This window comes from Macrobrachium rosenbergii, chromosome 22 (genome assembly GCF_040412425.1).
Source record: "Macrobrachium rosenbergii isolate ZJJX-2024 chromosome 22, ASM4041242v1, whole genome shotgun sequence".
Classification (NCBI taxonomy): domain Eukaryota; kingdom Metazoa; phylum Arthropoda; class Malacostraca; order Decapoda; family Palaemonidae; genus Macrobrachium; species Macrobrachium rosenbergii.
In genome coordinates this window covers 25,466,488-25,480,584 of record NC_089762.1, presented here as the reverse complement: position 1 = coordinate 25,480,584, position 14,097 = coordinate 25,466,488, and the positions used below count along the sequence as shown (strand labels likewise).

The 14,097-nt window shown below is 37.6% G+C and overlaps 1 protein-coding gene across 3 annotated transcripts in view; it reads right to left on the bottom strand.

The window, feature by feature from the left end:
* LOC136850676 (NADH dehydrogenase [ubiquinone] 1 alpha subcomplex assembly factor 4) overlaps positions 1-14,097 on the bottom strand; it is an 87,849-nt gene that overhangs the window by 31,180 nt on the left and 42,572 nt on the right. For all 3 annotated transcript variants that reach the window (XM_067124468.1, XM_067124467.1, XM_067124469.1), the window contains exon 5: positions 9,598-9,724. In XM_067124468.1, coding sequence (XP_066980569.1) covers positions 9,598-9,724 — 127 coding nt within the window. The remainder of the gene's footprint in view (positions 1-9,597; positions 9,725-14,097) is intronic.

Genomic DNA, 14,097 nt, shown 5'->3' with positions numbered 1-14,097 from the left:
GACGATTGTCACTCCCTACGAGGACCCGTCGAAGTCTGAGATTTCCTCTGTGAAGCTGGCTGTCTCACTCAGCTAAGTTGGGACGAGCAGACCTCGACGATTTAGAGACTGCTTGCAGAACTAGACTGTCATTGTTGTCAGCTCTTCTATCAATTGCAGCCTGAACCAGGTCATTAGGAAAAAGGGAAGATGATTCTAATAAAGTCCCATTCCTTAATGCTAGCATGGACTCAGGGCTGGTGTATCTAGACACCCTAGAAGAGTGGAGTCCCTCCTCTTCAACAAACCAGATGGCCCACATATTCACCATTAAGTGGGTCAGAAAAGAAATTTCTTGCCCCAGATTGTAGGAGATGAAAGAAGGATGAACACTCCTTACAGTCCTTCAAGAAGGCTTTGCAGAAATCTTGCCTACTGCTCTAGACCACAAGTCTAGCCAAGACATTAATTGTAAGGCTACAGAAGCCGAAGCCTCCATAGACACTGCCTCATGGAAGGTAAAAGAAGTGCTGTCCTCCTAAATTGATCTAAGGAAAGACTCAGTCCCAACCTAACGAAGTAAAAATCCAATTTTCTTGGCTGCAGGGCAACTCTTGGGGTGGCATAAAAACACCTGAGAAGATCGTCCATGATGATAGTCCATGATTGTCCTTTCCACAGACAAGAGCATCTACCTGCTCTAAGAAAAATCAGCAAGACCAGCCAAAGGTAAACCTACTGATGTCTTTGCTTCTTTCTTGGGGCCTAAAAAATTCTCAAGGCCTGAAGACCGGTCTGAAGGGGCAGTAGCAGTTTCTTCCAAATTGTTGTACTTACTAATCATCTCAACAACTTCATTGTATGTCTTGGCCAGCTTGTTAGCAACAACTTCATTGTATGTCTTGGCCAGCTTGTTAGCGTCAAGATCAAGTGGTAGAGGATCCTCCGATTCCAAACCTCTAGAACTCCTATCAGTTCTATCCAGCGAATCACCAACTTGTGCTTCAACTCCGTGAATGACTGGAGCACATGCATGTTCAGGAACTAAAACCCTTGGGGGAGGTGCAGAAAGATGAGAAATAGAAAAATAAAACTCAATCTTAGGACGAAAAGAAGAGCTTTCCTTAAATCCTTTGAATCCCCAAGAAGTAGAGGGAATTGGAGATAAGGCTAAGAAGTAAAGAATCCTGAGGAGAAGCAAGCCGATTAAGTTTAAGTGGACCATCAGGAGAGTAACATCGAGGACAACACTCCCTACAAAAAGAGTGATGAGGAGAACGACCCCTGCTATATGAGTGCTGACAAGGCTGCTGTCGGAGCTGAGCAGGGCTTCTGTAGTGTGGGGACTTGTCTCGGCCGCATGATCGCATCTGAGACCATTGTCGCAGCCATATATGAGAAGAGTCTATGGAGAGGAGTCATGTACTCGAGGCCTGTGTGGTGAGTTTACTGTTTCAGGTGAAGCACGATGTGGATGAACGGCCATACGTGCATGAATGTCATGGTCGAGAAAACGAGGCTGAGGAGGAGGCTGCGGCCGTACAAGGCTTGATTTCCTGGCGGAAGCCTTATCATCTTTTCTTCTTATGGTTGGTGGTCTAACAGCCACTTCAGTACAGCGGGGAGGAGGAGGAATAAAATCACCTTAAGCAGGGCCCTCCTAGGGCTGAGCATCACCCTTCCACTTGTACTACGTCTTCGACTCAAAATGTCTCCATTGCTCAGGAGACCAATCACGACATTCAGAGCAGGGGTTACGTACATTGCAAACGTGAAGCCTACACTTGCTACAAGTTACATGAAGATCAGTTTCAAAAGAAGCTAGGTAGCAGAAGTAAGGATTGTTGGCATTACAAGGGAACTTCCTTTGCTTCTTAGCACTAGGCTTCAGGTAATCATTCAAACACAGATATAAGAACCAACTGCAAATGAAACGGTAGGAAGTGAAAAACCGGCTTTGATGAGAGTTGAGCAGCGCACAACTGCTCGAGAAGGCGGTTAAGAGAATACTGGCTGTGTCACAAGATTCTTGGGTGGTGCTATATATTACTCTGCCATACCTTGATCATATTACACAGAATTTTTTCATAACCAGTATTCCAGCTGCACAGGAGAACTTTCCCAATGTAAAGGCCAAATATTTGTATTCGTATGGGAACAAACTTATTTTAAGCCACTATACAAGTATGTGGAATCCAAAGGATAGTTATCTAACAGTCAATATTCATAAAGGAAGCAGTTAGGTATTTGCAATGATACTGTAGATCTGACATGCCATTTGCAAGAGAACCTTGATAAGGGTTTTGAGCGTACAGTATTTCATAGAGATTTTAGTGCTGCTTTCAATTAGGTAAATCATCAGGTACTTATTTTTAAACTTTAGAATCTAGGAATGAGTAGATATGTTTTAGGATTACCTCAAGATTTCCTTATGGGAAGGCAGCAGCGAGTTGCTGTCCTCATCTGAGGAAGTTACAGAAACCTATGCTCTGGGCATCTTCCAAAAGAAGGAAGACCACTACTGGAAACTAAACAGTGTTAAGCTCATAGCAGTTGAAGCAATGGCACAAATAGCAGCTGCCGTTGTAAAAGTAAGTGTATGAACCCCATCCTCCTGTGATGACCAACTTTTGCCAGTGAGGGAGTGTACATAGCGAGAAGGAAGCTTTAGGCTAACGCTTCAAGGCTACCTCCTCTCCCTTACAAAGACAACACTGCTGAAACTGAACTCATGATGCATTATACCGGCATCTAAGGGACTCGTCATCATGTGCAGCTAAAAAGCAAAAGTACTTTGTATGTTAGTGATTATCTTCTCTTATGTGTTAAAAGTCCTAACCTCAGTGTACAACATAGTTGCATAATGTGAAGTGCCTGCTGTACATTGTTAAATTTACGCTTATAAAGTAATTTTTTAAAGTAAAAGTATCACTCATGAAAGTACAGTATCATTATTTGTTTATCTGGCGACCACTGGCTAAAAATTATGAATGTTTCATTAAATACTGTAATTCCATCGTAAATGTACTGTACCCATATTTAAGAATAATTACACTCTTATAAAAAGTTATTAATAAAATCTAAAGAACAGTATATGCATGAATTTTATTAAAGTGATTTTGTTTCACTGTTTGAGAACAAGCTCTGAAATTCTAAGATCTGTGATTAAAAGAAATTTAATTGAAATGTGTCAACCATGCTTCTCTGTTTCACTGCATGATAAAATGTCCATAGTCACTAAAACCCTACTGAGCCTCATTAATCTTCTCATGAAAGATATACAATACATATTCAGTGATTTAGTATTTTGATCATGTACTGTGTTTAATGTTGTTTATAATTTGTTATCATCAAGATAAATTTTGTGCTGCATGTAAATAATTTTCAGTCTATATACATGTACTGGTCTATGTGTACACAAAAATAACATTACTATACACAACACACTGTGGTCCCCTGTGTGTGTGTGTGTGTGTGTGTGTGTATATTTGTGTGGTTGTGTGTACAATATACATACACATGGGCACTGTTAAGATAAACTCAGTGCTTCCTGGGTATGCTCACAAGGTATGTACAGTATAAAATACTGTATATAATATATGAAGCAGATCATAAACATCCTTGTGTCTGTTTTTAACGCACGTTATGAAACGCCTGGTACTTACTGCCCCCCTTTCTTTGCCCTCCCCACTCCCACCCTCTTTCTCAATATTTTCATTTAGGAGGTTGCACCATACACAATACACAACATGTGTGCGTGTGTTTTGTGTGTGTAAGTGTGAACTGTTGACCCCAGTTGGGCTGTCATACCAACAGCAACCATTTGCAAAAGTCAAACAATACAGTTGTATCTAAAAAAAATGAGAATTTTGATAATTATAAATTTGTAATCAATTTGTATTTTTCATAACATACAAACCTGAGGTCTTTATGTATGGAATAAATCTCAGCTGCCAGCTGGAAACCGGTTAAAAACAGAACAAGGTTGGTGGCTTGTCCACATTAGCTGATGGGAGATAAACACAGATATTGACAATATAAAGCACAATATCTTGGATAAGATGGGCAGCGAACGTCTTGCCAAAAGACGGTTACTGAGATAACCAAGTATCTACGAAGGGAGTAGGCAAGGCTACGCCTCTTCTCTCCTCCCATTGGCTAATGGGGACAAGCCACCAACCTTGTTCTATGTATTTTTAGCCGGTTTCCAGTTGGCAGCTGAGACTTATTCCATACGTAAAGACCAAAAGGTTTCTACGAAGCATAATTCACATAAACTTGGTGTACTGTACATTAAATGCAGCTTATCTTTATCTGTACAAACAAAAATTTCTAAATATAGCAAAGCTGTGATTTTGTAATTTTCAGATGTTGATCTCACCTATCCAAAATGTTTTCCAGCTTGCACTTTACTTGTTTCTCCAGCTATAGCTACAACTTGCACCTTAAGTCACCACTGAGAATTAGTAAGTTTTTAACAAGTCGACAACTGTATCACAACTCTAACTATACATGTGATAGTTAAGGTAACTAACATTGGCAAACAACAATTTCTCAATTCAGTTATGCCATTACTTGCTGTTGTTAATGCCTGTGTTTTGCTGAGCAGAGGTCATGAAATAGTAATTAGTTGTTACCCATAAGAAATAGTAATAAAAAATTACATAGGCCAATAAGTTTGGCAAGCCTGGTTGAATGTATGACAATTCACATTTAGCCAGTGGTAGGTGTGCATGTATACATATGCACAGACATCACATTACTATCACTTACTGTGTGTTTGCCACTCTCTATTTCTCATTTTTTATAAAAATAGTTTACCGTGAGAGAACGCACCCATACACAAACTGAAAAATACATGTCAGTCACATTACATTACTGTACTAGGTACAATACAGTAATCCCTCTTACTCATGGTCTCACGATTCACAGACTCGCCTATTCACGAATCTCTCTATGGAACTTATACACACATTATTTGCGGAAAATTCACCCATTTGCGGTATTTTTCACTGATAATTATTCACTAATTACTATATTTTCATATCATTTTCATGACTAAATGCACTTTTTTAGTGGTTTTTTTATGTGCTGGAACTATCAAAATAGGCAGTTCTAAGTGTTTTTAGAGGGGTTTTAAGTATTCAAGGATTTTAGCTATTCGCGGGGGGGAGGGGTGTTACGCATCCCCACGAATACAGGGGGTTTACTATACTGTACTGCATTAAAAGAATGTCAAAAGAAATACTGTACCTGTGAGACAGAGCAAGAGAGCACACAGGTGAGCACTTCCAGTTTTGTAATTAAAGTTAAAACGAAGATGTTTAGGTTTTTTATTGCATGGTTTTTAATATTCTCCATGATTTTTGTCTATTTTACATACCTTGTAAGCATACCCAGTATGCAGGTAGAACTTTAGCAATCTGCAATATTTTTATTAAGTTAAATTGTCAAGTAGTACTGCATTGTTTATATTTTCAAAAGTAATTCACTTTGCAGATACATATCTGAAGCTGAATGTGTGAATTAATATTTTAGACTGAATTAAGTATTTTATATGGAATTACTGTTCACTAAATGCTAAAATAGTTGTTCTGTGGTACTGTATTGTGTTGGCTGTTTACCAATATTTACTACTGAATGGATTTCACTAGTTATTGGGAGGGGCAGACTCCCAAACTGTCTTTTGAGTTGAGTTGTTACTATATTACCCTGTGGAGATCCACGGTGTTACTATATTACCCCGTGGAGATCCACCTAAGAAAAATGGAGGGATGAAGATTCCACTTTACATCTCCAAAAATGACACTACTGTACTTCTTACAAATAAAAAACACAAACAAAAAGCAAGTTCCACTTCGCAGTCAGGAGCTGCACAGCAAGATGACCTTACATGATGACAGCCGAAGACAGAGTGCTTGGCAAAGGTAGGTAAGTGAGGGATATTCCCCCACTCACCTGCCAAAAATCACCTATTAACTACCTTGTTACCAAGTTCAACAACAGTCTGAAGCTCATGCTTAAGGATACTCTATTGTAGAGGCTCTGGTTTGTATTTCTGTAAGAACAATATATTATAAAACAGGTTTTGATGTAAGAAAAACCTATTTTTGGTAGCCACTGTGAATCCTTTAAAGGGTTACCCTTGTGGTAGCACTCTAAGACAGACCAATTAATATTATGAATTCTCTCAAACTATACTGGCCAGAATGGTGCCTGTTGTTGACACACTGATGGAATATAAAAGGACTCAAAGCAAGATGGTTTTTTATTTCTGCCATCAGCAACTACTGAAAGGATTATTGTTGCCAGGGATTTGGCAACAGTGCACACGTTGTCCAGACTCACAACTGCTTGCCAAGTCTTAGAAAGAAAACATCAGTCACAGATTCCCATGCCTTTTCAGCAGTGAAAGCAGATGGGTCTGAGGACTCATAAAAGCAACCAACAAGAAGTTTTTCCTACATCAAAACCTGTTTTTTGATAGCACAGCTGCTGTTTCATCCTCAAAGGAGCATTTAAAAGAAACTGACAGGTGGCAAAATGGCCTTGCTTTTGAGATGAAAAATGGTCCATGGTTAAGTCGTAAAGGGATCACCTCTCACCTTTCATTCAGGTTTACCTTAAGGGATTAACAATGAACCAGGAGGGGTAAAGAACTACAGTATACAAAACACAGGTTCTTTGACTCTTGTCAACTCCTCAACTCAGCAGCTCCACTAAAACCATGCCCTATATGTTCCAGAAGGTGGCCTTCTTGACTGTCTTGGTGTTGGGAGCCAAGATAAACAAACTTGGCTTAGATGGGGACAGCTAGTCCTCATTTGCTATTGTCACCTGGCCTGTTATTCCTGGCCAAGAATGAGGACCCACTGAAGAGGAAATCCCCCTATTCTCCTGTGGTAACTAACTACAACAGATAACACTATGTCTGGTATAGTCATTTTGGGTTTACCTAAATGTTTAGGCTACCTTCCAAGATGATCTTTCCTTCCTATATGCTACAACTAATTTCCAGGACGTAGAAGTTATCCAGCATCCCACTCTACCATGGTGTTGTAAGCAACCTTTGTGTCCTAATGTTAACCCAGCCTACTTATTCACTGTTAATCCCTCAAAGTATCCCAAATTAAAGATGAAAGATCATCCTTTATAGAATTTACCATGGAAGTTTTCATCTGGATATTGGAATTCCTTTCTCATAAGCTAGGCCATTTAATCACCTGTCTATTTATTTTATATGCTCCTTTGAGGATGAAAATGTGACTATGCTATAAAAAATTTATTTGGATGTAGGAAAAACCTATTTTTGGTATCTGCAGTAAGTCAAACCCACCAGCTCTCCTTAATAAAAAAAGGCATAGGAATTTATGGTGGATGTTTTCTTTCTCACACCTGGTAAGTAATGGTGGGTGGGCCAACCCATGCATTGCTGCCACATCTGCAGAAGAAGGGTAAATAGCAATCCTCCATGTAGTCGCTGTAGGCAGGGATGAAAGATCAATCAGCTGAGGATGTCCCCTCCCTGATACTTGTCATCCTGAACCTATGTTAAGAAAATTCTGGATAATCTTGATAGCTGGGGTGGAGAAGATCCTGATGGTTTCTTCTCGTTTTTTAAAAAAGTTTCTAGCGTGTTGTCTCCCAAGATTTTTATGTCAATGTAGTATCATTGTGGATGAGCTCAAGCTTAGTAATACAGTGCCTGTTCCAAAGAGTGGCATATCTACAGACTGCAGTAACTACAGGCCAATCTCTATTCTCCCTGTGCTCTCCAAAGTTTCAGAAAAACTTATTTTTAAGCCACTATATAATTATATGGAATCTAAAAGATTGTTAGCTGAAAGTTAATATGGGGTTTTCAGTGCAGAGTAATTCAAATAGATTTTAGTACTGCTTTCAACTTAGTAAATCACAAGGCATGTATTTATAAACTTCAGAATCTTGGAGTGGGTGAATATGTTTCAGGATTACTTCAAGATTTCCTTACAGACCTGTTTTGTCTGGAGTTCCACAGGGTAGTATTCTTGGTTCACTGTTATTTTTAGTGTATACAGGTGATATGGTTGTTGGCCTGGAAAACAAGATTGTTCAGTATGCTGATGATGCAACACTTGTGGGTGTAGTAAAGACTCCATTTATGAGATATGAAGCTGCTCTCAGACTCAATTGCGGCATGGACCGGATCAGGGAATGCTGTAGTCGGTGGGGTATGAGGCCCAACTCTAGTAAAACAAAAATATTATTGATTAGCAGATCTCACACAGGTTTCCCATCCCATCCTCCCCTTCAGGTGGATAGAACTTTGCTGAATGGGTCTGAAGCTTTAACTATTCTAGGTGTAACTTTTGACTCACATCTAACTTTTGAGAAACATCTAATGAAAGTTTCAGCAAATGCTGCATGAATGTTAGGTATTGTTCGTAAGGCCTCATACATTTATAACAGCGACCTGTTTTAGGTTGTTTGTGCTTCCTGTGCTTCCTTTACTAGAATACTGTTCTCCAGTGTGGATGTCTGCCTCTGCCAGAGATTTATCTCTTTTAGATAGAGTGGTTTGTGGTGGTAGGTTTGTTTCCTAATGGTAGGAGTTATGACAAGGACCATCGACGGATGGTTTCTTGTTTGTCACTTTTTCATAAGTTGTATTTCAATACAGATCTTTCACATTCACAAATGATTCATGATCCCCTTTACTTGCCGAGAACAAACAGATTCGCTGAACAGCAGCATCAATATGCAGTAAATGTGCCATGCAGTCAAACTTCTTAGTTCCAGAGGTCTTTTATTCTTCACACTGTTGGACTGTGGAACAGCCTTCCAGAGGATGTCGTGCAATTGGGAGATTCAGTGTGTTACTATGCTAATACAGTGCATCCTCAACTTACAGCGGGGGATCCGTTCCAGAGCCCTGCCGTAAATTCATTTCTGCAGTAAGTTGATTTTTCGGTGATAACGGTATTGTAAGGGCGCCATAACTTGATGTTGCACTGTAAGTGCCATTAACTTGATGCCTATTCTTACTGTTCACCACGTCACTAGCACTTAAGGAGCTGTAACTTGATGCAACATCAAGTTATGGCGCTGTAAAAAGCCGTTAACAGTGCTGGAAAAGCGTCATACGTTGAGGACACTATTTCCTTTGCATTTCAATACATTTTTATCTATTTATCAATTTAATTTTTTTTTAATAAGTGGGATCTCTTCATCTATTTCTCATTACCTCCTCTTACTTCTTCCTAATGAACACCATATTCTTTGGAAGCTTGAATTTCAAGGCAATTGCCCCTGTGGGCTTGTTCCATATGAATAACTTTCATCTTCTGAATAATAATAATAATAATAATAATAATAATAATAATAATAATAATAATAATAATAATAATAATAATAATAATTATTATTATTGAGTCCTTTCACACTCCATCAGTGTGCCAACAGACACTACTCTGACCAAGACCAGCTATCAGAACATTCTTGATATAAGGTGGTCTGTTTCATGAAGCCCCTGGCAGAACCAGAACCATAAGGGTAACTCCTTTCAAGACAAAACAACAGCTATGCCATTAAAAATGCATGTTCAACAATTTACAAAAAAGAAAAAGAAAATTACTGTACCAGCTAATCCTGTATCAATTTTGTACTCATAAGATATCTTCTTGGCAGTCCATAACTGAGGATCTTCCTGGTGTTTACTTATGGCTTCTAAAGCATCTCGAAGGGTTATCTTGCCATAGGGAACTCTCTAGAACAAATACAACACACAAAATATAGGTGCTGGCAAGACAAAATGTAAACAGACTGTGTACAGGAGGTTAGGGATAAAGTATTTATGAGAGCTATATATTCTGGCAGAATGAAAACTATATATTCTGGCAGAATGAAGGCATGACAAGAGAGACAAAATTGAACAAGAGCACAGGACTACTATGGAATGTCAGATGATTAGACACAGGCTAAGTGAGACAAATACAAGGAGTAATGAAGATTAAAATTATGTTAAAATTCAAGGTAATGCATGAGTTCTCAGTACAGTGAAGCTGCAATTATCTGTGACGGAATTATTTGTAATGTCATTTTATCCAGAAAATAACTTGCTAACAAGGCTGCCTTTTAAGGTCTTAATGCCACTGGACAATGTCCCTGGCCACCTACAACCTCAACATCAAAGGCATCAAAGCCATCTACCTGCCCTCAACATATCTCTAATTGAGCTTCAGGATCTAGAGGCAATAAGAATATGGATGTTTATAACCCATTACACTTAGTACTCAGAGAACTGTCCAAGCCATGGAAAACAACTCTGATAAAGAAAAGACTGAGGATGTTTAAGGATTATACATTTCACATGCTACAGTGACATCAAAAGGGCCATGAAAGCTGATCCAAGAAATTATGATAGAATCTATGTATATGGTAAAGGACAGTGGGGAAACACTGAAGATTTGGATTTTGGAAAAATTCAAAAACTAATTGACATCACATTTGCCGAGTTTACAGAAGATGACTTCATGGAGTTAACTTCCAAGACAGATGGAATACCAGACAAAGAAGTGGACACAAAAGAAGAGGTTAACATAAAAAGTTTACTTTGGATAATATTAAAGAGGGATAACACTGGTTCAGGGCTATGATAGACTATTTTAATGAGATCAACACATCAAAAATGAAAACTAAACCTTGAAAGTGATGCAATGGATAGAAGCAACAAAGTAATATTAAAATACAATATTCAAAGAATTGAAAATACAGAGAATTCAAACAAATAACTTATTTCCTAAAGTCAACATGCAATGTCCTTGCCTCCCCTTCCACTCCCTCCACTTCAACTGCTGCCCCTATCACTCCTAATTTACCAACACTGTGAAGTACTGCTTGTGTATGTACTGTATTAACTGAGTAACTAATTGACTGCTGACTGTTCAGTTTATATATTGGTAAGGTTTTTGGTCAAAATTATTATGCATTGAGACTGGGGAAGGAGATCAGGGACTACTTTCACATTTTTCAATTCAAGGGCCTGGTACCCATAATTTCCTTGTGAATTTGGAGAACAGCTGTATAGTTATTATTAATGTGAGATGGAGGGTCTTTCCTAAGGTATGGATTCTTCACCTACTATGCCTGCTCTTCAGTCAGATAGAAATTCAGTACCTATCTACTCTACATCTAACAAAAGCTACAGCATAAGTCAAATAACACCTTAATTTGAAGAAATTAAAATAAAAAATACCCTTCCAACAAAAAATATTTACTTCACCCAAATTAACCTTTTTTATTGGCCTTGATGATAGTTCTAAAGTTATATATCTCAATCAAATTAAAATGCTATTTTAAATGCCATGATAAGTGCCAAAAACAAACTCCCCCAACAACCATCAATGTTATCCTTCTTGTTACAAGGACCTTTCTATACATGTATATCTATATACATGTATATCTATATACAGTATATCTATACAGTATATATATCTACATAGAGTAACATGCTTGCTCAAGTCACTGAGGCCCCGCCCAACACGAACCTCCAGCCGTTAATCAGTGTAGACCATTTGGATGCACACATACACTCTTGTACCGTTACATGTGCTATAAAATATTATTTATTCTTGTACCTTTCGTTTATGTATTTGCAAACTAACATTTAAGATTATACTAAATTTTAAGCACATATTTAGGGGAACACTAGCACATAGTATTATATTTTGAATATTTATATATGTTAATCCCTTGACCAACCAGTACCCAGACCTCAGAGTCATTCTCCCCAAACGATGATATAACAGGTCGAAAGGCCGCACTGTAAGTGAGTAGTCACTTGATAATGCCATAAAGGTGAAACAGCTGTGGCGACAAAAATCAATAAATGGAAGATGGAAGTCACGTAGCCTTCACCAGAAATTGACGAATGAGAATTGGAAAAAACTCCATCGGTATGAAGATACCTGCAAGAAACTTATTGATGCCACTAAAGCAATTGCTTTTAACAAATATCTATCTATCTATCTATCTTTCTCTCTCTCTCTCTCTCTCTCTCTCTCTCTCTCTCTCTCTCTCTCTCTCTCTCTCTATATATATATATATATATATATATATATATATATATATATATATATATATATATATATATATATATATATATATATAGTAATATATATATATATATATATATATATATATATATATATATATATATATATATATATATATATATCACTAATCTGGCATCACTAATCTGGCATCATTGGGACCTAGAGGGTGCGGATTAGACATTTTGCCGGATTAGCCATTTATTAGGCTAGAATACACGAAACACAGTAGCTACGCACCTCATCCTAGAATTAAAACAGCCCATAAATCAGTACAAGTTGGTTAATAAAGAAAAGACAATTATCAAATACAGGTAGTGCTCGAGTTACGATAATTCGACTTACGATATTTTGAGTTTACGATGGGGTTAGCAATTAATACCGATATGAAAATATTTAGGAAATATTTTTAGATTTTGCGCAGGCGCAGGCAGCGAGAGAGACCAACTTCTTTTCCTCCATCTCTTTATCCCATCTGCTAGTTAAAAAAGTAAAAGAGAATGATAAAAGTATTGTTAGTAACGTTATACTCTTGCGTAAATGTGTACAGCCATAAACAACCGAACGGGAAACTGTTGTTTTGCTAATAATCGTATAGGATAACAACTGTTGTGCTTGTATTTCAACCATCGTACGGTAATACACAATTACTGTAGTTATGGTACAAATGACGTTAAGTACTGTACGATAGGACTGAAGTATTTTTTACACTATACCCTTGTTCGCTTTGGAGAAAAGATCGGCAGGGAAATATACTGCTACAGTAACTTTAAGCTGCAAGTTGTAGCTTAAGCTGAGAAAACAATATTCAAGCTGCTAATGACTATAAATTATCGTGCATCGGCAACATGGATGAAACTCGACCGTAAATAAAACTGGAGAGAATGTATTTTAATCAAAACTACAGGGCATGAAAGAGTACAAATTACTACTGTTTTCATGCCGATAAAAGATAAATACGTAAAGCTCGTATTATGATGAAATCAAGAGAAAATAGCGAACGGAATCCTAATTTTTTTTACTAAAAAAAAACATGCCCCCAAAACGGCCAGCCGCGATTCCCGCATATGTCATATATTAACGAAAAAATAGCTAAATTAATTTCACAACGAGACCTATTTAAGTTATATTTCGACTTAAAAACACTTTGTATAACGAAAAATATCCTTGTCCCAAATAAATAAACTATCCATATTCATTTACGCTAACTAGAAGCAAGAAAAGCGCTTTGAACTTGGTTAAATGCGGCGATATCGATTCCCAAAACAAAACATTGATTACAATTTATAATACAAAAGCAATATGAGAATATACGCAATTGGAAAGAATGTAGTAAAGCATAACTTTTTAAAAGATCCATGAAAACGATGCACATTCGTTATGTTGATGTTTGTATAATACTGTACTGTTAATATGTGAATAGAGTACAGTATAATGTAGGCTAGGCTACCAGTTTGTTGATGCAGCACACTGCGCCACCAAATCGAAGCGCCGTGAGCGAAAGTTAGCGCAGCGACCCGGAAATTTGAAAATTAGTGCGGAAACATTAGAAATTACTCTAGCCAAAATTTGTGCTGGATTACTGATTGTTCCGGACTACTGATTGCCGGATTAGTGATGGTCAACCTATATATATTATATATATATATATATATATATATATATATATATATATATATATATATATATATATATATATATATATATATATATATATATATATATATATATATATATATATATATATATATATTAAAACGGATGGAACCTCTTCCCAAGCCACCTATGTCCATTTTTACATCTGTAACATAGCAGAGAAAGAAATAAAATTAATTTCACTTGTTTTAATTACTAGAACTGTGGGTTTCCACTCACCCCTTCATAAACTCTCTCCTTCATTCCCCAAAATGGTTAAGCTCAACCCCTCTCTCTCTCTCTCTCTCTCTGTTCAAAATGACTGCCTAAGGCCTTGTTCAGATCCCCTTCCGAGATGCCTTCCTCGGCGCCACCAGACAACGGGCAAGGGAGG